General features: G+C 61.0%; 2 protein-coding genes across 6 annotated transcripts; both read right to left on the reverse strand.

The window, feature by feature from the left end:
* Positions 1-605: 605 nt before the first annotated feature.
* SPATA20 (spermatogenesis associated 20) lies at positions 606-8,524 on the reverse strand. 3 transcript variants are annotated; one of them, XM_045525135.1, is made up of 16 exons: positions 8,371-8,524; positions 7,245-7,424; positions 7,083-7,147; positions 6,771-6,925; positions 6,550-6,693; positions 6,250-6,451; positions 5,626-5,756; positions 5,420-5,524; positions 5,191-5,265; positions 4,882-5,091; positions 4,611-4,803; positions 4,136-4,304; positions 3,639-3,850; positions 2,012-2,211; positions 1,125-1,205; positions 606-968 (listed from the first exon to the last, which is right to left on the reverse strand). In XM_045525135.1, the coding sequence occupies exons 1-16, from the start codon at positions 8,445-8,447 to the stop codon at positions 798-800; spliced, it is 2,370 nt and encodes a 789-aa protein (XP_045381091.1). In that variant the 5' UTR covers positions 8,448-8,524; the 3' UTR covers positions 606-797. The 3 variants fall into 3 exon arrangements, with proteins under 3 accessions (XP_045381091.1, XP_045381093.1, XP_045381092.1); XM_045525137.1 differs by lacking the exon at positions 8,371-8,524 and adding an exon at positions 7,532-8,240; XM_045525136.1 differs by lacking the exon at positions 1,125-1,205 and having other exon boundaries at positions 8,371-8,521.
* A 4,096-nt stretch (positions 8,525-12,620) lies between these two features.
* EPN3 (epsin 3) lies at positions 12,621-22,016 on the reverse strand. Of its 3 annotated transcripts, none has more exons than XM_045525713.1 (10): positions 21,712-22,016; positions 17,811-18,511; positions 16,746-16,864; positions 16,015-16,095; positions 15,640-15,768; positions 14,636-14,723; positions 13,904-14,173; positions 13,615-13,731; positions 13,255-13,485; positions 12,621-13,113 (listed from the first exon to the last, which is right to left on the reverse strand). In XM_045525713.1, exons 2-10 carry the CDS (start codon positions 18,370-18,372, stop codon positions 12,818-12,820), a joined length of 1,893 nt encoding a protein of 630 aa, XP_045381669.1. In that variant the 5' UTR covers positions 18,373-18,511; positions 21,712-22,016; the 3' UTR covers positions 12,621-12,817. The 3 variants fall into 3 exon arrangements, with proteins under 3 accessions (XP_045381669.1, XP_045381670.1, XP_045381668.1); XM_045525714.1 differs by lacking the exon at positions 21,712-22,016 and adding an exon at positions 20,168-20,323 and having other exon boundaries at positions 17,856-18,511; XM_045525712.1 differs by lacking the exon at positions 21,712-22,016 and adding an exon at positions 20,168-20,322.
* Positions 22,017-22,339: the final 323 nt, after the last annotated feature.

Raw genomic sequence — 22,339 nt, forward strand, 5'->3', positions numbered from 1 at the left:
GGCTTTTTCTGCAGCAAGAAGGACTCAGATTTGGGGAAGGCCTTCTAACCCAACAGATGCTCCAAATGAAAGAGCACTCTTTCCCCAGACCAGCTTGTATGGCAGCAAAGGGATGGACAATATGACCTCCTGCAGGGAGGCCATGCTTCCATCCCTGTGTGGTGGGGGCCACATGGATAGAGAAATGTCTTAGTCCTCATGACAGCAGCTCCTGCAGTGCACCAGGGCATGTGAAAATGTCACCATTCCATGAAATATAAAAGCTCATATAAAGTATCTCTTGCTCCTTCCCTGGCTCAAGACCAGGAGACAATGGGGAGGGGAGGCAGGTCCCCTTCTTAGCATCTCCTGGGGGTGAGGAATGAGCTTTCCCCTTCTGGGCCAGTCCACACCCCCAAGCCCACCTCTGCTCATTTGTACTTCATTTTAGTCCCCTGACCATAGTTTCACCCAGGCTGCAATGGCCATGGATGGGGGCGGGGTCAGCCTGGTGACCTCTGGGAGGTGAAGGAAGAATGGGGGGAGGCAGAGGGGTCAGTCGGGGACTCCCAGATGGGGCCTGGGCTGCTGTTCCCTCCCTCACCAGTGAGGCTGAGCGCCTGAGGTTACCGCGGGACGCTGTTTGGTTTATTCCGGGGTGAGTGGGTGCCCACGGGGGGCAGTGAGGATGGCCGAGATCACCTGGTGGCGGAGTGCCCAGGGGTGGCCACAGGTTCTGCAGAGCCCGGCAGGGCCTCAGTCTCTGGTTGTTTGGGAAGCTCCACCTTCTGCCCCAACCCAAGGGGGCTTGGGGACAGTCACTGATGTAGCAGTTTTCGTAACTCGCAGGGCTCTGTGATGGGCAGGGAGCAGGTTTGATTCTCACAGACGTAGGCAGTGGCCCGGTCTTCTAGCCGTCGCAGGGTACTCAGGAAGGGCAGCTGGCGGGACATGAAGCTCGAGGGGTCCCCATCAGCCAGAATCAGCACCTGGGGTAGCAGCAGAGCAGAAAGGGTCACCTGGGGGCTCAGGGCCCACTGGGAGGTGACCTGTCCCCAACCTTCAGTGAGGACAGATGCTGGGGCACCAAGGAGGGGAGAGGGCAGCTCGGGGGAGGAGGGGGTGGGGCCCACAGGGACAGGCACCTTGTTAGGGATGTACATAGAGTGGACGCACTGCACCAGAGCTTTGGTGTCCTTGGCCTGGCGGTCTCCACAGATCACGATCTGGCCGGAATAGAAAGGTCACTCCGGTGTCAGATGACGGAGGGGCTGAGCCCCAGACCAGCCAGGGCTCCCCATCCTCCTCCCTCCTCCCTCCACACCACCCATATCCCTAAGAAGGAATGGGGACTCATCTCAGCTGCCAGGAGGCCGCATCAGATTTAATGCTTGGCAAGGGGGAAGACACACACACACACACACACACACACACACACATAAGAATACACAAAGAGGCAATGTCATGCGTAGTGGCAGAGATACAAACGCAGGAAGACACACGCAGAAGACCCACAGCACACAGAGCCATCCAGAGAGACACAGAGTAGTCACAAATACACACAGCGGATGCCCACATGGAGGCAGATACTGCACAAACCACACCAGACACACACACGCACACGCACGCGTGGGCAGCCACAGAGGCACACGTGCAAATGCAAGCAGGCACACACCGGCAAACACTCACACCGCATTCCCCCCACAGGCAGGTACACAGACACACACCTCCAGGAATACACAGCAAGAACACAATAGGGACAGAAACGATTACACCGATACACAGAGACACACGGAGACATACTCCACCAGCCACCAGGGACCCGTATTTAGCCCATCTCCTGCCCCCCGTACTCGACAGCCCCAGCGACAGACACTCACAGGTCTCCTGAGACCCACAGACGCCTCCACCATGGGGAGCAGAGACCCGCCTCCCACGCGGGTGCACACACGCCCGAGCTCTGGGGCAGCCCGCACTGTAGCCCCAGCTCCCCTCCTAGCCGGGTCCTAGCCCCAGTGCCCTCACCCCTCACCTGCTTGAGGGTCTGCTGGTGGGCTGAGAGGGTGCGGACCATCTCGGGCAGCGCCACCGGGACACGACGCATGCGCTCTGAGAAGGCAGTCAACAGGCACACGCACTTGTCCATCCAGTCCTTGTGGCCCGTGAAGCCGTGCAGCCGAAGCAGGTTGTGGGCCGACACGGAATTGGCACTCGGCTCTGCGCCATCCTGGTCTGCAGGGAGTGGGGAGACAGGGGGTGGGGGTAAGGGAAGGTCCCTGGGTCCCAGAATCCTGCCTCAGCATTGTGTTCAGGGCCCCCAGGGGAGGCGGCACACAGAAGAGGCCCTGCCATACTGCTCCCCCTACCACCCCGGTCTAACCGGTCTAAGAGATGAAGACCAGCCCCTGCACTTACTGATGCTTTGCCCTCTCACCAGCGTCCCCAACTCCACTTGTGCCAGGCTGCACTCCTGGTCCCCGGGCTCCACCTCACTGAGAACTCTGTCCAACCACCCAGTTGCCCGAGCCAGGGTGGCTTCGCCCTTATCCCCTTCCACTCCCTCATCTTCCCCATCTAATCCATCCATGACTCCTGCCGGGGCTACGGCCAGAATAGGTCCAAATCCCACCACCTCTCCCCATCTCGTTCCTCTACCACCACCTGAGCCTCCGCCCATGCCTGCCTGGGCTGAACACCACTGATGGCGTCCTAAGGGTCCCCCTGCTGCCCTGCCCCATCCCTTTTCTGCCATTGGTCAGAGTGACCTCCTTAAATCTAAACCAGAGCAGGTCACAAGCTGCTTAAAATCTCCTTGCCCCACCCACCTCGGCACCCGCCTCCAACCTGTCCCTCTGTCCTCCAGGCTGTCCCCTCGCGCCTCCCACGCACTGCGTCCCCGCCTGAACTCTCTCCCCAGCCCCTCTGCAACCACATGGCCCCTCTGGCCCCCCAGATCTTCCTTAAATGACACCTGTCACAGGTGTAATCCGATCTCCCCTAGGTCAAGGTGGGTCGCCTCTGTACTTCTCTCCCAAGGACCTCTCATTCACTCAGCTAACATTTATCAAGCACCTGCTATGTGCCAGGACAGACCCTGGGGACAGAGCAGTGACAGAAACTCCTGTCCTTTGAAGAGCTAAAATTTGAGTCGGGGAAAAGAGATCATTAACCACAGACAAGGCACAGGGGTAAACAGGGGACAGGTACACGGTAGAGGCTCCTACTTCTCCGTGGCACACAGCACAATGCTAACTACATGCTGGTGCGTGCATTTTTGCATTATTACTGTCTGTTACATAGTTGTCTCCCAGGTTGTACTGTAAGCTTCATGAGGGCAGGGACCAAGTCAGCCTTGTTTACTGTCTGAATCCACGGTGCCAGTTACTGTGCCAAGTGTGTTCACAGAACGGCTAAACGGATCTTTACGCCAACCCTGTAAGGTAGTGCCAACGTTAGCTCCATTTTGCCTGCTAAGAAACCAAGACTCAGGAATACGAGACCGGCCCAAAGTCACATGGCTAATAAGTAGCAGAGATGTGCAGCCAGGAGGCTCCTGCCCACGCCAGCTCTTCCCCGCCACACCGCACTTATACCTCCCTCGGGGAAAACCAGGCCCCGGCTGGGGCCAGGACTCCGGGCCAGCCCCGCACCCCACTGACCGTCCTTCAGACGCAGGGGCAGGCCAGCCCCGAGCTCGGCCTCGCTGCAGAAGTAGCCGCCACCCTCGGAGTCCCAGAAGAGCCTGTCCTGCGTGTCCTGCAGCCGCAGAGCCCACTCGAGCCACGCGCTCTCCTGGGAGGCCTCGTACAGGTCCAGCAGGCCCCGCACCACGAAGGCGTAGTCCTCCAGGAAGCCCCAGCAGGGCGGGTTGCTGGGGACAGGCATTAGGGGACGGGGTGGGGACAGGCCCAGGAGAGAGGGCCTTTCACAGAAGGGGCCCCTTTCATGCACTTGTTCATTTAACCCTCCAAATGGCCCTCCTTGGGTAGGTGCCTTCATTTTCCAGACGAGTCAACGGGCCCAGGGAGGCTGAGCGCTCATGGCAAGCACCTGCAGAGCCAGCACTGGAGCCCGCTGGAGGGGAGGGTCAGGTGGGGACATGCAGGGAGACGAGCCACCAACCACGCTCCCCGCCGCAGTCTGCCCAGCCCCCCACCTGTGCTCCACTGTCCCCCCTGAGGCGGTGTAGCAGGTCCGCATCAGGCGGCCACTGGCCACGTCAAACATGTGCCGCTTCAGGAACTTGGCACCGTTGGTGGCACAGCCGACCAGCTTGTCTAGGCCCAGGACAGCCCCGGTCACAGCATAGCCAGACACCATCAGGCCTGGAGGCAAAAGAGACCAGTAGTGGTAAGAAAAGCTGGCCAGGGCCCCCCAGGCCTGTCCACCCCGACACCTCAGGCCCCGGACACCTCTCCAGAGCAGTGGGGTGGAGCACAGACCGCTTGGGGCCCAGAGCCAGGCAGCTCAGCGTCCCTGGCCCTTGGGTGTGACCTTGGGCAGACTACTAAAGCTCTCTAAGCCTATTTGCTCCTTTGCAAATTGAGAATAAGAAACCTAAAGAAGGAAGCATTAGCATTTGGCAGGTGCCCGACAGACTAAAGAGGCCTCAGACACCCGGCCCCACCCACCGTTCCAGGCGGCCAGCATCTTGTTGTCCAGGTGGGGCTTGGGCCGGTGTTTCCGGGCCTGGAAGAGCTTCTCCAGCCCCGCACTGAGCAGGGTCCGCACAGCCTCCACGTCCAAGCCGAAGCGGGCAGCGGTCAGCTCCAGTGAGTACCGGACAGTCAGCACGTTCTGGCCCTGCAGCTCCCCCTTGGGGTCCTGCGGAAAACAGCCTTTGTCGGGACGCCCACAGGCGGGGCAGGCTCCAGCCCCCTCCCTGTCCCCAGGAGCCCTCACCTGAGTGGGGCTGATGTTGCCGGCCTCCGTGAGCCCGTAGTGCTTTATGAGGAGCTGGCCGGAGGTCAGCGGCTCGGTGGCGCCCGGCACAGGCTCGGGCAGGAGCTGCTGGACCTCTTTGATGGTCCACACGTAGAAGGCCCCCTCTTTGGGATGCATGCCCCGCTCTGGGGGCGAGTCTGCGTCCTCCGCACAGTAGAAGCCTCCCGACTGTGGAGAGGGAGATTTGCTGGCCCCAGCCTACAGGGCAGGGCAGCCCCCAACCCCCTCCCGCCGCTGCCAGGTCCGCCTGCCTCGGTGGACACACACCCGGTGGGTCAGGCTCCGAGACACGTACTGCAGGATGCCTTTGGCAACATCAGAGTAGAATTCATCGCCAGAGATCTGACGAGGGGAACAGAGGAGCCTGTAAATGGAGGTCACTGGGGCGGCCTAGGGACAGGGGGGTGGGGGTGACATTCTCCCAGGATGATGGGGAGGGAAGACTGGGTATATGGGAGGGAATTGGGGGTTTACATTAAGTGGGAGCCACAGTCACCTGGAAGGCCTGTGAATAGGCCACTGCGAGCTGTGCCTGGTCGTAGAGCATCTTCTCGAAGTGTGGGACGTGCCACTGGGGGTCCGTGGAGTAGCGGTGAAAGCCCTGTGCCAGGCGGGATGGACACGGGGCTGGAGGCTGATCCCAGCCTCTGCCTCACCACCCTGCGTCCCACCGCCCCTCCAGGGAACGCCCAGCCCCCTCACCTGTCCCACGTGGTCCCGGATGCCACCGTTGGCCATCATTTTCAGGGTGTGCAATGCCATCTGCTGGGCCCGAGAGCCATCCTGGGTCAGTCGATGGCTGAGCCAGTAGGAGAACAGGAAGTTCAGGATCACTGTGGGGCACCAAGAACACACGGGTGAGACAACAGGGGAGCGAGGGCGCACATCCGGGCGGTCAGGAGGCCCCTGGCCAGGTCGGGGCTAGGAGTTCACCCCACAGGCAGTCTCTGGACAGGCTGGGAGTTGGGAGGTCAGTGGTCAGCCCAGAGGACAGAAGGTCACTGCTCAAGCCAGAGGTCAGAATATCATCGGCCCACATACAGAGGACCAGAAAGTTGCTGACCAGACCAGAGCCCAGAAAGTCATTAGCCAAGCCAGGGTCACAAGAACCAAGTCAGTGACCAAGGGTGAGAAGGTCATTATCTAGGTCAAGGTCACAGGGTCACTGCTAAGACCAGAAGTCAGGTTGTCACTGACAGGCTAGGGGTAAGGAGGTCACTGGTCAGGAGGACAGGAGGCTCAGGACCAAGCCAAGGTCAGAAGATCGTTGACTAGGACAGGAATCAGAGGCCAGGCCTGGGGTAAGGTGGGCACGGGGGCACTGACCTGGCGTCGGAAACTTGGGGGCCTCTGCAAAGCCACCATACTCCTCGTCATAGCCCTCATCCAACTGCTGGAAGCAGCGGCTGTTCATGGTGGCCGCGGAGGGTGGCAGCTGGCGGTCACCCGTGCTGATCTCCGACCGGGCCAGCAGGGTGGTTGTGACACGCTGGCTGTTTTCTAGCAGCGTGTTCTTGTTCTGTTTCCACTTTGGGAGGTGGGGGCACACCTGGGGGTCAGCTTGGGGTGGGGGCCCTTGTCCCCTCACCCCCCGCCCAGGTGCCCGACTCCCCGATGCACACCCACCTGATCCCGTATCCTCAGCAACACTGTGCGGAAGCCAACTCGGGTCAAGCCATCCTCAGGAGGGAAGTAGGTGCCCCCGACAAAGGGCTGGAGGTTGGGGGTCAGCCACACGTTCATGGGCCAGCCCCCACCACTGCTGGTGGCCTGGGGGACAGAGGGCAGGTGTGAGGGGAGCCGCCCCAGGGTGCGAGCAGCACACACGGAGCGGGAAGACCACTCACCTGCACGAACGTCATGTACACCTTGTCCACGTCTGGCCGCTCCTCGCGGTCGACCTTCACGCTGACAAAGTCCTCGCTGAGCAGGCGGCTGATCTCCTCGTTCTGGAAGGACTCCTCCTCCATCACGTGGCACCAGTGGCAGGTGGAGTACCCCACTGGAACGGGGCCGGGGGGGAGGTCAGGGGCCAGTGATGGGCTGGGGCCCCCCGGCTGGTCCCCCAGCCACCCTGAACAGGTCCTGACCTTCAGCCTCCTGGGAGGCCCCAGAGCCCAGAGGACCCTCCCCCAGCCCAGGGAAGGCGGGTGCATTACCTGAAAGGAAAATTGGCTTGTTTTCTTTCCTGGCCTTGTCGAAGGCTTCCTGTCCCCAGGGGTACCTAGACATGGCAAGTGGGGCATCACTCAGCAGACTGGGGGGTGGAGGAGGAGCCCGGGATCCCAGCTGCGTTGGGAGGGCAGCAGGAGAGCACGTACCAGTCCACAGGATTGTAGGCATGTTGCAGGAGGTACGGTGACTTCTCATTAATCAGGCGGTTGGGGGCCCTCTGGGGCGCAGACGGGGGACAGCTGGACCGGCCTCCCTTTCCTCCAGCAGTCATGGACCCTGAACTACTGACCGAAGCACTCCGGTCCTTGTCCCGGGAGGAGCTACCCCTGGTGAGGCCGACGGGTCACACAGGCAAGGGGTCCCCCCCAACCTCCCTGGGGCCCCCAGTGCCCATCCGGCTCCCCCCAGCCCCCAGCCCCGCCTTAGAACCCACCTTTCTGAGCCACGGGGGAGACTGTGGCCTTTGTGCTCCCCCTTGTGTTTTGGGGGGGGTGAGGAAAGGTGGCTCATTGGGGGCTCCTTGCCAGGTTAGTCTCCCCCAACTTCTCGGCCCCCAGCCGTGGGAAGAATGACTGTGAGGTCGGGGCGGGTCACAATGGGCAGAATGGTCCGTGGGGCTCCATTCTCTCCCCCTAACGGGGCCCCTCCCTGGGGGGCTGCCTGGAGGCGTCTCCCTGGCAAGCCTGGGTGCATGACCTGGCAGGAAGGCTGCCCACTGCTGGTGGCTGCACAGGCCAAGAATAGTAGGGTCTGGGACCGGACCGGGCTGGGGGCAACCAGAGGAAGACAGACAGGGAGTCTCCCTCACTCAACGGCCACCTGCTGGGCACTTCTGCAGGGCCAGGCCTTGTGCTAGACCAGCAGGACACCCAGGGAATCCGAAACAGGCCCTGACCTCGGGGAGTTCAGCCTCGGAGGGTGGCGCTGCCAGGCAGACCTAAATAATGACCGGTCTGTGCAGCAATAAAGGACAGTGACAGGACACAGGGTGCCGTTGGAGAAGAGCCCTTGGGCCAGCATTGGGGTGCAAGGAAGGCTTCCTGGAGGCAGTGTCAGAACAGTCCTTGGGGAGCCAGCCTTGCAGAGGGGTGGATGGGGGGTGGGGGAGCCTTCCTGCCGGGCCCAGGCCGCGGGAGCAGACCGGAGGCGGGGTGGGGCGAGGACCGAGCATGCAGGGGTGGTCCAGGCAGGCACTGGGGACGGCTCGGGAAGACCAGCCACGGGGCCCGCAGACGCAGGACGCGTCCCCGCGGCCCGCTCGCCCGCCCGTACCTGCGGCTCGCGGCGAGGCCCAGCCCGGCTCGGCACAGCAGAAGGCCGCGGCCCACCCAGACCCGCGCGCCCAGCATGGCTGCTCCCGGCCGTGGGCCGGGACGCCGCGGACAGGAAGGGAGGGCAGGAGGCTGCGAGGGGCGGGCCGGGCCCCGACCGAGCCGCGGGCGGGTCATCGCCGAGGCTCGGGGCTGCGTGGCTGGTCTCCGAGCGCCGCCCGGTGGCAGAGTGCGGAATTGCAGCCCAGACAGCCCGGGCTTGCAAGTGTGTGCGTGAAACTCGGGGCGGGGGGGGGGGGGGCTCAACTCGATTAAACCCCTGCCTGGGCGAGGACAACCCTCCTGATAGGAATAGCATTCCCTGCGGGATGCTAGGGCCAGGCAACGCCAGAGCCTCAGCTCATTCTGTCCAACCCTTGCCCATTTTACAAATGAGAAACGAGGCCGGAGCCAAAGGCATGCCTTGTCCATGTCCACGAGCCAGCAGGCTTCAGTTTGCACAGCCCTATCTCAAGGCTCTGCTCAAATCCCACCCACCCCAGGAAGCTATCCCTGAACAACAATGGCGAGCCAATTTTATGTCCTAAGTACACTTTGCACACTTGTCTCATTTGCTACATTTAGCCAATATTTATTGTCTGCTGCCTACCACTCTGCAAGGCCCTGGGGTGCACAGTGGTGAGCAGAGACAAGGCTCCTGCCCTCATGTGGCCCACAGTCTGTTGAGAGAGGCAGAAGCTAACCCAACAGCCATACAAATGAATATACAGCCACCCACTGTGACGATGCCATGAGTGGGTATAACATAATAAGGGATGTGATCTGCTGGAAGAGCCAAGGGATAACAGCCTCCCTGAGGAAATCACATTTGTAGTAGCTACGGAGAATGAGAGGAGGGAACTTGGAGGGAGCATGGGAGAGTGTGGGGAAAGAGTCAGAAGGAACAGTATGTGCAAAGGCCCTGTGGCATGTCAGTGAGCCAGGGCTGAGGAACTGCAGGAAGGAAGACAGGCAGTAGACGAGCTTAGGAGGTTGGGGAGGAGAGCAGGGGCCAGGTCTTGGGAGGACTTGTGAACTGTCAGAGGGGATTTTTTTCATAGAGAGCTGTGGTCTCCTCGCATTGCCCAGGCTGGTGGTCTGGAATTCCTGGCCTCAAGCGATCCTCCCACCTCGGCCTCCCAAAGTGCAGGGATTACAGGCGTGAGCAACCTCACCCAGCTAGAAGGGGATTTTTGATGAGAGCAGAAGGAAGTTGTTGAAGGGCTTTAGTCAGGAGAGTGACCTGGCTGGGTCTGCATTTGGGAAAGATCCCACTGGAGGCCCAGTGGAGAAAGGGGCGAGAGTGGCGCAGGGGCAGGTAGGAGGTCATACCAGCACCCAGGGCAGATGGGGGCACGGAGATACACAGAAGGGGATGGGCTGGTTGGAGGTCAGGAGGAGGAAACATGGTCAGGACGGGCAGTGAGGAAGAGGGGGGTGTCCAGGCTGACTTGCAGGTGGGGCCATTCCCTGAAGAGAGGGGTTCATGAGGCTCATGTTAGGACCTGTTGGTTTGAGGTACCTTTGAGCATGTGCACACGGAGGCAGAGATGACGAGGCTTGGAGCACAGAGGACAGGCTGTCGGGAGAGAGGGATTTGGAGGTCTTTAGCACGGGGACGATGTGGGTGTGTGGAGTTCACTGGGGAGGGAGTGCAGCGAGCAGAGAAGAGGACCCAGGTCTGGGCCTGAGTGAGCCTGAGAAAGACACAGGGGGAGACCAGCCAGCACACAGAGGGGAAACCCAGAGAGGGTGGCCGCCCAGAGGCAAGGGGACGGAGGGGTGCAAGAAGGATGGAGTGTCAACACTGTCAGACTCCTGAGAAGCCAACCAGGATGGGACAGAAAAAGGTCCCTGTCCCCACAGGGGGGCTTGGCAGGCGTTGTCCCAGTGAAGTCAGGCAGAGGGCTTTAAGCCAACCAGAGTGGGTTGAGGAGGGAGGGGAAGGGAAGGGCAAATGGAGACAGGACGGGCGGCTGGGTGAGGGGAAGGATGGAAACACACTTTCAAGATGGAGGAAGCTAGGACACATATCGATGGGAAGGATTTGGTTGAGAGAAAGTGACTGAAGCTGCTGGGGAGAGAAGAGATGTCTGGAGCGGGGCAGTATGTTTCAGAAGGGTTGGCAGATGGGGGGTGTGGGGGTTCTGGTGGGTGCTCCAGAGAAGGAGCTCTGGCTGGAAGGGATTAAGCTCAGAGAACTGGAAGCTGCCTTGAATGCAGAGGAGTCTGGGGTGATGACAAGCCCCAAAGTGTGACCATGGGTGAAGGTAGCCGAGAGGTTGGGGGGCAGAGAGGTCATCTCCTAGGATGATGGAGTCACCTGAAATTGACGTGGAAAAGGAGTGAGGTAAGAGCTGGGTGAGAAGGCCATGCGCCAAGACCAAGGCATCCCAAGAATGAGGTGGAGTGACAGCCCCAGGCAGGGAGGAGGCAGGACAACCCAGCGGCAGCAGCCTCCGAGGAAGAAGGGTCTTAGGAGGAGGAAGATGGTCCGGAAGTACCTACGGGAAGCAGGACTCCCAACCTCCTCTTTATGGGAGATGAAATAGCTCCCCGGGAGTCCCCAGGGGAGGGCCAGTTTAGAAGAGAGCCCCGTGGGGGAGGCACAAAGGATGGATCAGGGACCAAGGAGGGAGGCTTCCAGGTTTGGGTGTGGCAGGAAGCAGATGGGGGCTGGACTCGCCTGGCAAAGCCAGGGTGGGTTCATTCCTCGTGATCAGTCTCTGCAGAGGGCGGGCCCTGGGCTGAAGGGACACTGGCCCGGGAGCATCCACATAGCAGCCTCACAAGGGAGGAACTCTCCACCCCATTTGACAAGTAAGGAAACAGGCACAGACATAGGGAGGTTAAGTAATTTACTCAAGGTCAGAGATCATAACCACTTATTACTAAGTGATTATTGTTATTATGAAATTCAAATCTTGGAGCAGAGTTTTGAACCCTGTCAGTCTGGCTCCTGAGCAGGTGCTCTTGTCCATTCCGTCTGTCATAGCCACGGTGGGACTCCCTTCCCCCACCCCCACCTCAGGAAGAATAGTCTTGTGTCTCCCCCACCCCACACACCAAATTTGGCATTTCTGGTGTGTGAAGGGCCGTCTACCCACAGCACCCAGAAAGGGGGTTGGGAAAGGCCACCGGCTGCCTGCAGAGCCAGACCCTTAGCACTGAGGACACATCAGTGTCCAGTGGCCCAGGGATCGGGGGCACTGGGTAGAAAAGGAGTGAGGGTGACCATGGTGGCTCCCTTGGATGGAGTACCAGGCCCTGCCCCCATCCTTGGTTTCACAGACCCCACATAAACCCCCAAGAGGGATCGGACTCCTCTGCGTGGTTAAGGTTGAGTTTCTTGCCAGCCCTGGTGAGGGGGGCGGAGGGTAGAGCCGGATTTCAGGTGACTCGGTAGGACAGAGCTCCTGTACCCGCCTGGTGCCGCAACCATCACGTGCCCCTGGCTTGCCTGCCCTGCCAAGCTCTGAGCTCCTGGAGGTTGTGGGCTTAGCCACTCCTGGATCCCTCCCAGGTTAGCCCAGCACTTTGTTCATAGCAGTCGCTCAATATTTGCTTAGTTAAGTCTGGAGCCCAGCCTGGGAGCTCCCCGCCTGACTTTGAGTTCTAGCCCCACTCCACTCTAGCTTTGTGACTTTGAACTGCCGCTTAACCTCGCTCAGCCTGGGTGCCCTCGCCTGTAAAATGGGAGCAGTGTGGGCTGCAAGAGTGACAGACCTGTGCAACTGCACTTTGGAGGGCTTTGTGTTTGCTTTCATGCTCTGTTGTCCCCGTTTTGAAATTCTTAACTCAATTTTGAACAAGGAGCCCGCATTTTCATTTTGTATTGGGATATTATCTACCTCAGAGAGATGTTGCAAGATTAAACGAATTGGTAGCCTAAAGTGCTTAGCACATAATGAATGTGCAGTAAATGGGAACAAATGCCTGCTGTCCCTTGCTCTAGACCACCCCAGTGTCTATGTATGATAAATGAATGAATTGACCCAATGAGGGAGAGCTTAGGAGCATCTGGAAGCGAACATGTCAAGCTGTCGGGGGATGAGGGTGAAGGGAGTTGGAAGGAGCTGCACGGGAAGTGGGGGCAGTTTTGTGCCCCAAGTTGAGAAGCAATAGTTTCCTCGGCAGCTGGTGATCGTGTCGTTGTGGTCCAGACCGGGCTGCCACGCCCCGCAAAAAGTCCACTTGGTGAGAGCTGAGGGCGAGGGTTCCAGCCTTTATTATGGGGGCGTTCAGTCTCTAGCTCCCAGGACATCGCCAGTCTCTAGCTTCAGGAGCTACCACAAGGCTGGGACGCCGAGGCCTGAAGCAGTGTTCAACACGTCCCACCGTTCCGCCCGGCCCCGGAGTCGGGGTGCGCATGCGCCAGCAGGGCCCCGGGCAGGACCGGGCGGCGGCGCTCAGAGGAAGGGGTTGGTGCCCGGCTGCGGGGGCCCGGCCGACCCCGACGTGGGCAGCAGCGGCTGCGGGAGGCCGGCGGGCGGCGGCGCGAAGGCGCCGGCCTGCGGGAAGACGCTGACCGAGGCGGGGAGGCTCACGCCGGGCACGCTGCTGAGCGGGAGGGGCAGGGAGGCGCTGTAGGTCATGGAGCCCAGGGGCGCCCCGACGGCCGGGGACCCCGCGCGCATCTGGCTCAGCGTCGGCCTGCCCGGCTCCCCCGCGCCGAACGGGTTGGTGGGGGCTGGAGCGCCGAGACCTGCGGAGTGAGAGCGGGTGCGGCTTGGCGCGGGCCGGGACAGAGCCCTGAGCAGGGAGGGTCTTCGGGATGGGGAACAAGAGTGAGACTCTAGGGCGGAGAGAGCAGGGGCCCAGCGCTGAGGGACCAGGGGTGTCCCACCTGTCAGGAAGGGGTTCCGGGTCTTTGCCGCCTGGGGCGTCTTGACCAGCGAGTCAAGGTTGACCAAGGAAGAGGCCGAGGGGCCCAGGAAGGACTCAGGAGTGCGGCACGCTCGGGCCTCCTTGCTGGGCTGGGTTAGCGCTTCCCCTAGTACGTCGAGGTCAAAGGCATCAGGCTCCTTCATGCCATTTTGCTTAGAACTGGGGCTGGGCTCTCCAAACAGGTCCAGCTCTGGAAGAGAAATGCTAGAGCTCATTGGTGGGGAGAGGCATTGGCCCCCCACGTGCGAGGAAGAGGGCAGAAGCCCCTCTGGGTGGGACCCTGTTCCCCAAACCTCGCGGCCCCCCTCCTCCTGCTCACCCGCAGGGCTGCCCCGCTTCCCCGAGGACAGGGCCTGGGCACACTCCAGCCTCTCCTTGGTCTCCGTGGATCCTGGGGGTTTGGCAAATGGGTCAAAGGTCGAGGTACCACCTAGAGCTAGATGAGAAGAAGGAGAGGAGTTGGCAAAGAGAGTAGGCACTGGTCTGACCGCTAACCAGGGAAATGGCCCTCTGAGCACAGACAGGATCTGCTGCCCCCTTGGCACTTGAAGGAAGGGGACCCTGAAGTCCCCCAAACCCTCACCAACCCCCCCAGGCCCTGTACTTACCAGGTGTGTCAGAGGTGTCCACGGAGGTCCCCCAAGGGTCAGCCCCAGCGCTGGGAAGTTTGTGGTGGGGAGAGTTCAGTGCCCAGGGGTCTGTGGTTGGGGGTCCAGTGGGCAGCACTGGGGTCCTGCCCCAGGGCTCAGAGGAGGAGAGCATAGGAGGCAAGTCCCAGGGCTGGCTTCGGGATAGGACGTTTCCCGAGGTCACTGGAGACCAGGGGTCTGCAGAAGGCCCCCAGGAGGAACCACTGGCCTCTGTGTTTGGCCTAAGACCTGAAATGGGAACAGCACAGACATGATCCCAGACCCACCCAATCCCCCGTCCAGGCCCTTCCCGGTTACCCTGCCCTAGTTGGGAGGTGTGGGATCCATGTCATGGCTGGGCCACTGACTCGGGACCACCCAGCAAGCTGGAAAGTGGATTCAGCAAGTTAGCCCAGGAGCCTGGACCACCAGGCAGGGGCGACTCAGGCCACCTTCTCAGGCTGAGACGGGCTGAGTGAGTGAGGGCAGCAAGGGAACACAGGCTGCGTTTCTCATGAGCTGGGAGTTTTAGACGTGCTCCCCTGGCCCTCACTATGAGAGCCACGTCCCAGAGACAGCAGAGGCTCGGCAGCGAGTGACTTGCCCAGTGACTTGCAGTTATTGGAGGGAGATGTTTTGCCAGCAAGTGGCTGGGAAGGAAGGGGCTCCGTGGGGCCAGCCTGGGAGCCTCTTGCAGCCCTCCGTGCCCACCTGGGATGTCCCATGGGTCAGCAGAGCAGTGTGTGGAGGGCGGGGCCGGGGCAGGTACGAAGATGTCGGCCAAGTCCAGGATGGAGGACTGTGGAGGGGAGAGGCAGCCGTGGCTCAGGAGTGGGCAGGGCCCAGAGAGAGGGCAGGCCCTGACCTGTCAGCCTGACGACAGCTCATGCTCTCCTTTATTCACTCCACAAATATCTACTAATGACCCCTCACCTCTGTACACTGCTTGACTGTTTCCTTATCCCTGTAGTGCCTGATTTTCGTAACAAACCTGTGAGGTGGGTAGGGCAGGTGATGTACCCATTTTATAGATTAACCAGCTGAGGCCTGGAGAGGGGAAAGGGTTTGCCAGAAGTTGTACAGCCAGGGAGAGGCAGAGCTGGGATAGAATCCAGGCCAGCAGAAGGGGGCAACAAGGGCAAAGAGTCAGATTTTTTCTACAAGGAGCTTACCTCCCTAGGTCCATGTCCAAGAAAAATTGGCCACAGTGAACATGGGCAGGAAGGAGACAGGCACCCAGGGGCAGCACGGATAGCTTGGGAGGGTGGCCTTCCTCAGCAGTTACCCACTCCCCCCTCCTGGAAAGGAGTATACAAGCCCAAGGTGTCTTCAGCACCGTGTGCCTGAGCCCACCCTCGTCCTGACCGGCCGTATCACATAATCCTAGAATGTCAGTGCTGGAAACGTCCAGCAAGCCCACTGTGCAGAGGAGGAAACAGGCCAAGACAGTGATGTGCCCCAAGCTGTAAAGTAAGTGGCCGAAAGTCCAGGCCTCTCAGATCAGGATTCTTTTGCATCCTACTTGGCTGTCAGTTCGGTCACCAGCCCATGCGATATGGGACCAGGGGCTGCTATACCCTCCAGCCCCCATTTTCATGTAATAAGCACTTAAGTGGTGTTTACCATATGCCAAGCACAGTTCTGCACTTTGCAAATACTAACTCATCCCACCTCCCGGGCCCTGTCCAGCCCACACCCGCCAGCCCGCTCCCTACCTGGCTCGTTTTCAGCTTCTCCTCCTCCTGTTTCTCTTCTCTCTTGGGCTCTCTGTCCTGCCGGCGGTGGCCAGTGGCCCCTGCACCATTGGCTATCGGGGAGTCATCTCCCCGCCAGGACCTCACCTCCTGCAGAAGGCACAGAGGAGTGAGGCGCGTGAGCAGCTGGGGCTGGACTTGGGGGAGCCTGAGCACCCGAGGCTGGAGTCAAGGAGAGAGCGCAGGGTGGGGGCGGCTGAGAGGTTAGGAGCAGCGGGACCACCAGGTGCAGCGGGGAGCCTGTTAGTGCCTGTAGCGCCTCCGCCAGCACCAGCACCAGCACCAGCACCAGCACCAGCGCCGGCGGCCCGGGCGGGCTCGGCCCCTACCCTCTACCTTCTCGTGCTCCTGCCGGCTCAGGCGCAGAGCCAGCTGCAGCTGCAGGTCCTCATCCCTGTGGGAGGCTGGGGGAACTGGCTGTGAGGGAGGAAGAGAGGGTGAACTTGGCCCAGTGCTCCCACCCTGGGGCCAGAGGGCAGCACAGCCTGCCGTGTAACGGGGATGGAGAGAGAAATACTGCCCGCCAGACGACAGCGTGGGTGTGGCCTTGTCCCTGCTTGGATCTGAGAGGTAGTTCTAAAGGTCAGCAAAATTGATCTTTCTCCTCTGGCTCCCCTGAGAGCTCCCCAAGCCCTGCTACGTGAGGCCCAGCTACTTCCTGCCTGGTCTTCCCGGATCCACAGAGGTAATGGCAGAGAAGATGGTATTGGGAGACCATCCCTCTTCCCCCAAAAGGACACCTGATGGGGGCGGTATATCCCAGTGTCTCTTAGGGACATGTCTGTCAGCACACTCACCCGCCTCTGCCACACGGCAGTAGCAGGCCCCTGCGACACACGATGCACCCCAGCCGCACACGCACTGCCCTTTGCGGCTGGAGAGGCTGGAGGCGGGAGCCAGTCCCTGCCTGCGACCAAGCCAAGGACACAGACAGGCTCTGTGCTGTCCTTGGGGGTGGGAGTGAGGCTTTGGGGCCCAGGGTGGCAGAGCCGAGTCAAGGCTGAGGGGCACCCAGGCACCTCTCCCTGCTCCGGGGTCCCATTCCCACCACACCTGCAGCCCCTCACCTTCTCGGCCTCCTCGCGGCTCATGGCCAAGGCCAACTGCAACTGCAGCTCCTCTTCTCCTGACGTCTGAGGCCGGGCCTGCTCCAGGTCAGAGGTGTAGCGGGGGGATGAGGAGGAGGCTGCAACAACCATCGTGGCTCTGTGACCACACCAGTACCCACCGGTTCCCGTACCCTCTGCCTGCCGGGAAGCTGAGACTCAGAGAGGGGACCTGAGGGGGAGGGGAACAACTAGCAGCCAAGGGCTCTCGTGGGCCAGGCAGTGTGCTGGGCACTGTAAGTTCACCGATCCACCCGGCGGTGCAGACTCCAGTGCCCCCCTAGCATGCACAGATGGCCCCGAGGGGCCCTGGCCAGGGTCCTAAAGCAGGACTTGTACCCAGGTCCCATGACTCCAGCGCTCACACTCTTACTACTTGGGCCCAAGGGGAGCAGGAGGTTCCAGGCAGATAAAGTCACAGCCTCAAAGGCCTTAGCAAGCTGTCAAGGGCGGTATGAAAAAGGGGCCGTTCTGAGTATTCCTCAGACCAGGGATGCCCCACCACTGGGGACAGAGTCACGCACTGCCGAGCAGCCGCCCTTACTTTCAAAGGCAGTGCCCAAAGTGGAGAAATGAGGGGAATGCCACGTGTCTGGGCACAGGGCGAAGGGCATTCCTGGACCTGGTCTCATTTAATTCTTAGATCAAACAACGGAGGTAGGTGAGTTTATCTCCATTGTACAGGTGAGGAAACTGAGGTTCGGGGGGCTAATTGCCCAGGTCACACAGCTTGGAAGGGGCGGTGTAAAGAGTGCTGTCTGACTCCAGAGCCTGTGCTTCTGCCACCACGCCGTCCTATCAGCTAATTAGCAATAATAACAAATATATAACAGCGTTATCCTTTGAGCTAACTTGTTGAGCACCTACTGCATGCCAGGTGTGGTGCCTTGCGTGCTACATTCCTTATCCTGGAATCCTCCTGACATCCCTCTGAGGTCAGTGTTCTTAACCATGGCTCGGGGTTGCAGAGGCAGGGTTGGCACTCAGGCCATCTCCCTGTCCCGGCCGCGTGCAGGGCTCACTCACAGTGGTAGGAGGATGGGGAGCCTCGCGGGCGGCCGTAGTCCTCACCGTGGCGGCGGCTGAAGCCCAGCTGCCCGCTGCCGATGCTCGTGCCCTCCAGCGCCATGCGCTCCTTGGTCTTGAGGGCGTGGGTCCGCTCCTGCCGCAGGCGCTCCTCGTCCTTGAGCAGGGTCATCACCTGCTTGACCTTCTCTCGCACGTTGACGCCCTGGTCCTTGCCGTCACGGTCGATGTACTGGAAGTCCTTGAGGGTCTGGATGGTGTAGAGGTTCTCGCGGCACTGGTGGGCCACCCGCTCGGAGCCCGTCTTGAGCAGGTAGTCCAGCAGCGTCAGCGCCTTGTACACGTGCCGCCAGTTCTTGCCGCTGTCGTTGAGCCGCCGCCACAGCATGCCCATGACCTCGGCGAAGGCCACCGTGTTGAAGGTCAGGTCGGCGATTTCCGACATGAGAGAGCTGGGCGGGCCCCAGGGGTCATTGCTGGTGGCCTCGCGCACCTTGATCTCTGCCTCGGAGTAGTTGTGCACAATGTTCTTCACCTGGCGCCGCAGTGCGGAGGTCGTCATGGCTGGGGACTTGGAGGTGGGCAGCCCCCGCCCCCGCTGGAGGTGGAGGGTCGAGGGCCACCGTCTCGAGGTCACGGTCTCGAAGGATGGGCCGCCGTGCTCTCAGCAGGGCGGCTGCGTCCTTGGGTTCCACATGGGGCTGAAGAAGAGAGGGTCTGGAACTCAGGGGCAGTGGCCCTCAATGCACTGGTCACTCAGCCACCAACCAACGAAATAAGGCCCAGCCAGAGTGTCCCTGCTGCCAGGAACAGACTTCAGCGGGCACTTATTCTTATTTTTCTTATTTAACTTATTCAGCAGGCAAGTGTAATTTTGCATACTCATCTGTCTTCACAATCACACCACAAACATGCTATCATCTCCATTCACAGGTAGAGAAAGTGAGGCTCAGAGAAGTATGAAACAACCTGTCTAAGGTCACAGAGCTGATAAGTGGGGCGCCAGGGTGACCTCAGGCAGCCCCCGCAGAGAGTGCACGGACCCAGGGAGGATCTAACAGCAGCCCCAGGAATGCCCACTGGCCTTGCTTCTGCTTGGCTACCTCCGTTTCTGCCAGGATCTAGCTTGAAACCTGTCCTTTCCAGCTCCTTCCTTCACTTTCCTCTTTTCTCATACTGTTAATTTTTGTAGTTTGAGTCACTCAACACCTATTTCCTGGAGGACTTTTTGGAGCCAGGCACTGTGTCCAGAAAATTGCAGTCCAGTATGGGAGTGCAGAGGAGCACAGGGAGACCCAAGCAAGGGAAATCTGGGGAGACTTCCTAGAGGAGGTGGTGGCTGAGCTGAGATCTGAGACCCAAAGGGAAGGGTGCAGAGTGACCCAGCAAGGCGAGGAAGGGCAGCTCAGAGCGAATGCTGTGAGCTGGGCCGGGAGGCCAGAGAGGGAGGAGCGTTTGGGGAAGCCTGCCTCGCAGAGATCTGGCCACTACCACCCCTGCCACCCCCATGTACACGTGAGAGCACTCAAGCCAGAGAGGGGATGTGACCTGCCCACGTCACACACGGCGTGTAGGTGGCAGAGCTGGGACTGACACCTAGGCCTCCAGGAGACTAATCCAATACTTACTGCCATGTCACCTGGTTTGGTAATTAATTCATCTGATTGTTTCTCTGTCTCAGTCCACCTTCTCAGCCAGAGTGGAGGCTCCCTGAGGGCAGGGGGAGTGTGGGCTCTCCAAAGCCCCAAGGCCCTGGGCAGATGGCAGCCCTCTGGGACCCCAGCAGAGGGAGGGTCAGGACCAGCCACTTCCCTCCCCAGCACTCAGGTCCAGGCTTTCTGCTGAAAGCTAACCTAGGCCCAGGACAGAGGAAGGTCCTCCCGGGGCCCCATCACAGACCAAAAGTGGAATCCCCTGGCCACCACCATTGCTCCAGCACCAGTACAGGTATGTGCGCGCTTACACACCCACCCACACACCCCTACCTCCCCCCACACACACACTGGGCCTGCAGAGCCTCCACTTCACCTATGAACCCCTCTCCACCCCCCACTCCACCCGGCCAAACGCCCATGGAGATGGCACTTCTCAGCTCCACCCTCTATCCCCAGCCTGGCTGCGCCCCAGCTGGTCCCCAGGCTGCCAGAAGGCAGGACTCAGGAGGTTGTCCCGCTCCCCCGCCCGAATCCAGGCGCCTTCCACCCCAGCCCTGCCAATGCTGGGCTCAGTTCAAAGCAGCCCCACAGGCCTTGGCAGGTCTCACCAGGGCCCGGGCGCCTGGGAGAGCCTGGGCTCAGAGGATGGGGTCCCGTGGGAGCGGGCGAGGCGGAGCGTACCTGGCCCAGAGCACTGCCTACCTTCTATCTGCTGTCTGTCTTTCCGTCCAGCCGGTCGTGGGCTTTCTGTGAGGATGCCACGGCCACAACTTGTTTAACTCTAGCCCTCCCCCTCGCTAGTGACTCAGACCTGCCTGCGCCTCCCCAGCGGTGGAGTCGAGATGGGAAATAATACGCACCAAATCCCGCCCCAGCGCACGCCCCTCCCTGCTGGCCGCTGGAACTAGCAGAACCAGTTGGGCACAGTGACTCCACCAGAGCCCTACCTGGGCCTGGCTGCCCTGGCCCTCCTGCCTGGCCCAGTGGGGGCACCGGCCTTCGTGGGAGGGGCCCTCAGGGCAGGCCCAGCGGCCCTGCCTGGACTTTTCTCCTAGAAGGTGGGCATTCTCCCACACCTCTGCCGGAGGTGCCTTGACCTCCCTCCCCTGGAATTTGAGGGGACAAGGCTGGCAGGAAGAGGGGGCAGGGTGAGGCCACTGGAGCACGGAGGTGGGGGAGGAGAGGAAGGGACGCAGGAGGGAGCCGCTGGGAGTGCTGCCAGCGGTGTTACAAGCAAAGGGTTTTATCGAACACAATATGCCCAGAAATAAAAGGGAGTGAAACAGAAACCCAGCAGCAGATAAGGTGGCGGTGGCAGCGGTGGCAGCGGCAGCCCCGGGCAGCTGGGTATGGAATTACTGCAGTGACCTTGGGCCAGACCCTGTCAGGTGGAGGGAAGGGCACTGAGAAGGCAGGGTCTGGGAGGCCAGTTCAGAGGTGGGGCAGAGAGCAGGTGAGGCAGGAGGGCACAGGGCAGAGGAGGGGGTGGGCTGGGGGTCACAGGACTTCAGCTGTCTCCTCCATAGAGGGTCCCAAGAAGGACTGCATGGGGGGCTGGGGCTGCTCCTCTCAGGGCCCCCAGGACTGGGCAACCTGGAGAGATTCCCAAGTTAGGACCAAAAAAAAGCAAATGGCTCATCCCCAGAGTGGGGTTCAAAGAGACGGGAAGAACCCAGATCTGTCCAGTCATAAGTGCGTGAATTTGTCCAAAGTCTGTGTGTGCCCCCCCCAACCAGCCCACACCCCTTCCCACCCTCTGCTAAGGTGGCTAAGGCAGGCTCCAGCCCCCCAGTCAGGTCCAGCCTGAGCAGTGGCATTTCTGATCCCTCCCTTCTCCCAGCCCTCTTGATGCTGGAGGGACGGAGTGAGCTCCAGCTCTAGGCTTCTGTCAACTTCATCAGCCCTGGGGTGGCTAAGTCCTGGGGGCGTGGGAGTGGGGTGGGCGCTGCCCTGGGCTAGAGGCGCATCAGGGGCTGAGGAAGAGGGAACAGCAGAGATGCACAGGAGTCAGTGGGGACTGCCACCAAAGATGCTACGTCCCAGGGTGAGGTAGGGAGCGGGGACCCTGAGTCCCTTCCTGGGGGCTGCAGGGAGGGAGGGGCAGCAGGCAAGAGCTGCAGGTCGTCTGCAGCCCCGCTCTCCTCTCCCCTCCCTGCCCCTTGGAAAGAGACTAAGCCCCGAGTCCACTCTTTGCCCCCCCTTCCATGCAGGGCACTGCCAGGGAGGGGGCCCGGGAGGGAGCTTACCTCCGGCGCAGGCTCCCTCGGCCCCAGCCCCGGCCCCAGTAGCCTCCGCAGTGACCCTCCGACCTGCGCGGCAGGGGGACGGCACAGCCTCGGGAGCGTCTCCAGAGCCATCCACCATGGACGCTCGTCCCAGAGACCCACTCACTCCCAGGAGGCACAGACCCCTCAGTAGGGCAGTGGCAGGGTCCCTGGAAGGGGTAGCAGCTCCGCCACTCTCCCGTTTGCCTCCCAGACACCGGCCAGCCAGCGGCACTGGGGAGGGAAGTTGCTCAGCTGGCCAGGCAGGTCTTCCTCAGCTGTAACAGGACACAGGAGGAAGCGCAGGGCGGGTTAACCCCTTCCTGCTGGCCAGGCAGGTGGTGCAGCCAGAGGTGGGAGGCCGGCCTTCCTGCAGACCTGGGCCAGCGCTGGACCCCTCCCCTCTGCAGCGAGTTAACCCTTCCCCTGCCTCTTCCACCGGAGGGGGAGCTCCAACACCCCCACCACATCCCTCCCCTCCCTCCTCTGGGCCAGGAGGACATTAAAGAAGAGGCAGGGACCATCCCCTGGGGCAGGCTTTGCTGGAGCTGCTGCCTTCTGTGGGCTCCCAGCTGACCTCCTCAGCACCCCAGACAGCCCCCCTCTGCCT

Source organism: Lemur catta, chromosome 15 (assembly GCF_020740605.2).
Source record: "Lemur catta isolate mLemCat1 chromosome 15, mLemCat1.pri, whole genome shotgun sequence".
NCBI lineage: Eukaryota > Metazoa > Chordata > Mammalia > Primates > Lemuridae > Lemur > Lemur catta.

Coding starts and splice junctions, on each gene's coding strand:
- SPATA20 (XM_045525135.1), bottom strand. CDS start 8,447: ATGCTGGGCGCGCGGGTCTGGGTGGGCCGCGGCCTTCTGCTGTGCCGA. Junction 6,452..6,549: donor TGCTGAGGATACGGGATCAG/GTGGGTGTGCAT, acceptor CACCTCCCAAAG/TGGAAACAGAACAAGAACAC. Junction 969..1,124: donor CTATGTACATCCCTAACAAG/GTGCCTGTCCCT, acceptor CTGCTACCCCAG/GTGCTGATTCTGGCTGATGG.
- EPN3 (XM_045525713.1), bottom strand. CDS start 18,372: ATGACGACCTCCGCACTGCGGCGCCAGGTGAAGAACATTGTGCACAAC. Junction 15,769..16,014: donor GCCGGCAGGAGCACGAGAAG/GTAGAGGGTAGG, acceptor TGCCTTCTGCAG/GAGGTGAGGTCCTGGCGGGG. Junction 13,486..13,614: donor GAAGCGGGGCAGCCCTGCGG/GTGAGCAGGAGG, acceptor TTTCTCTTCCAG/AGCTGGACCTGTTTGGAGAG.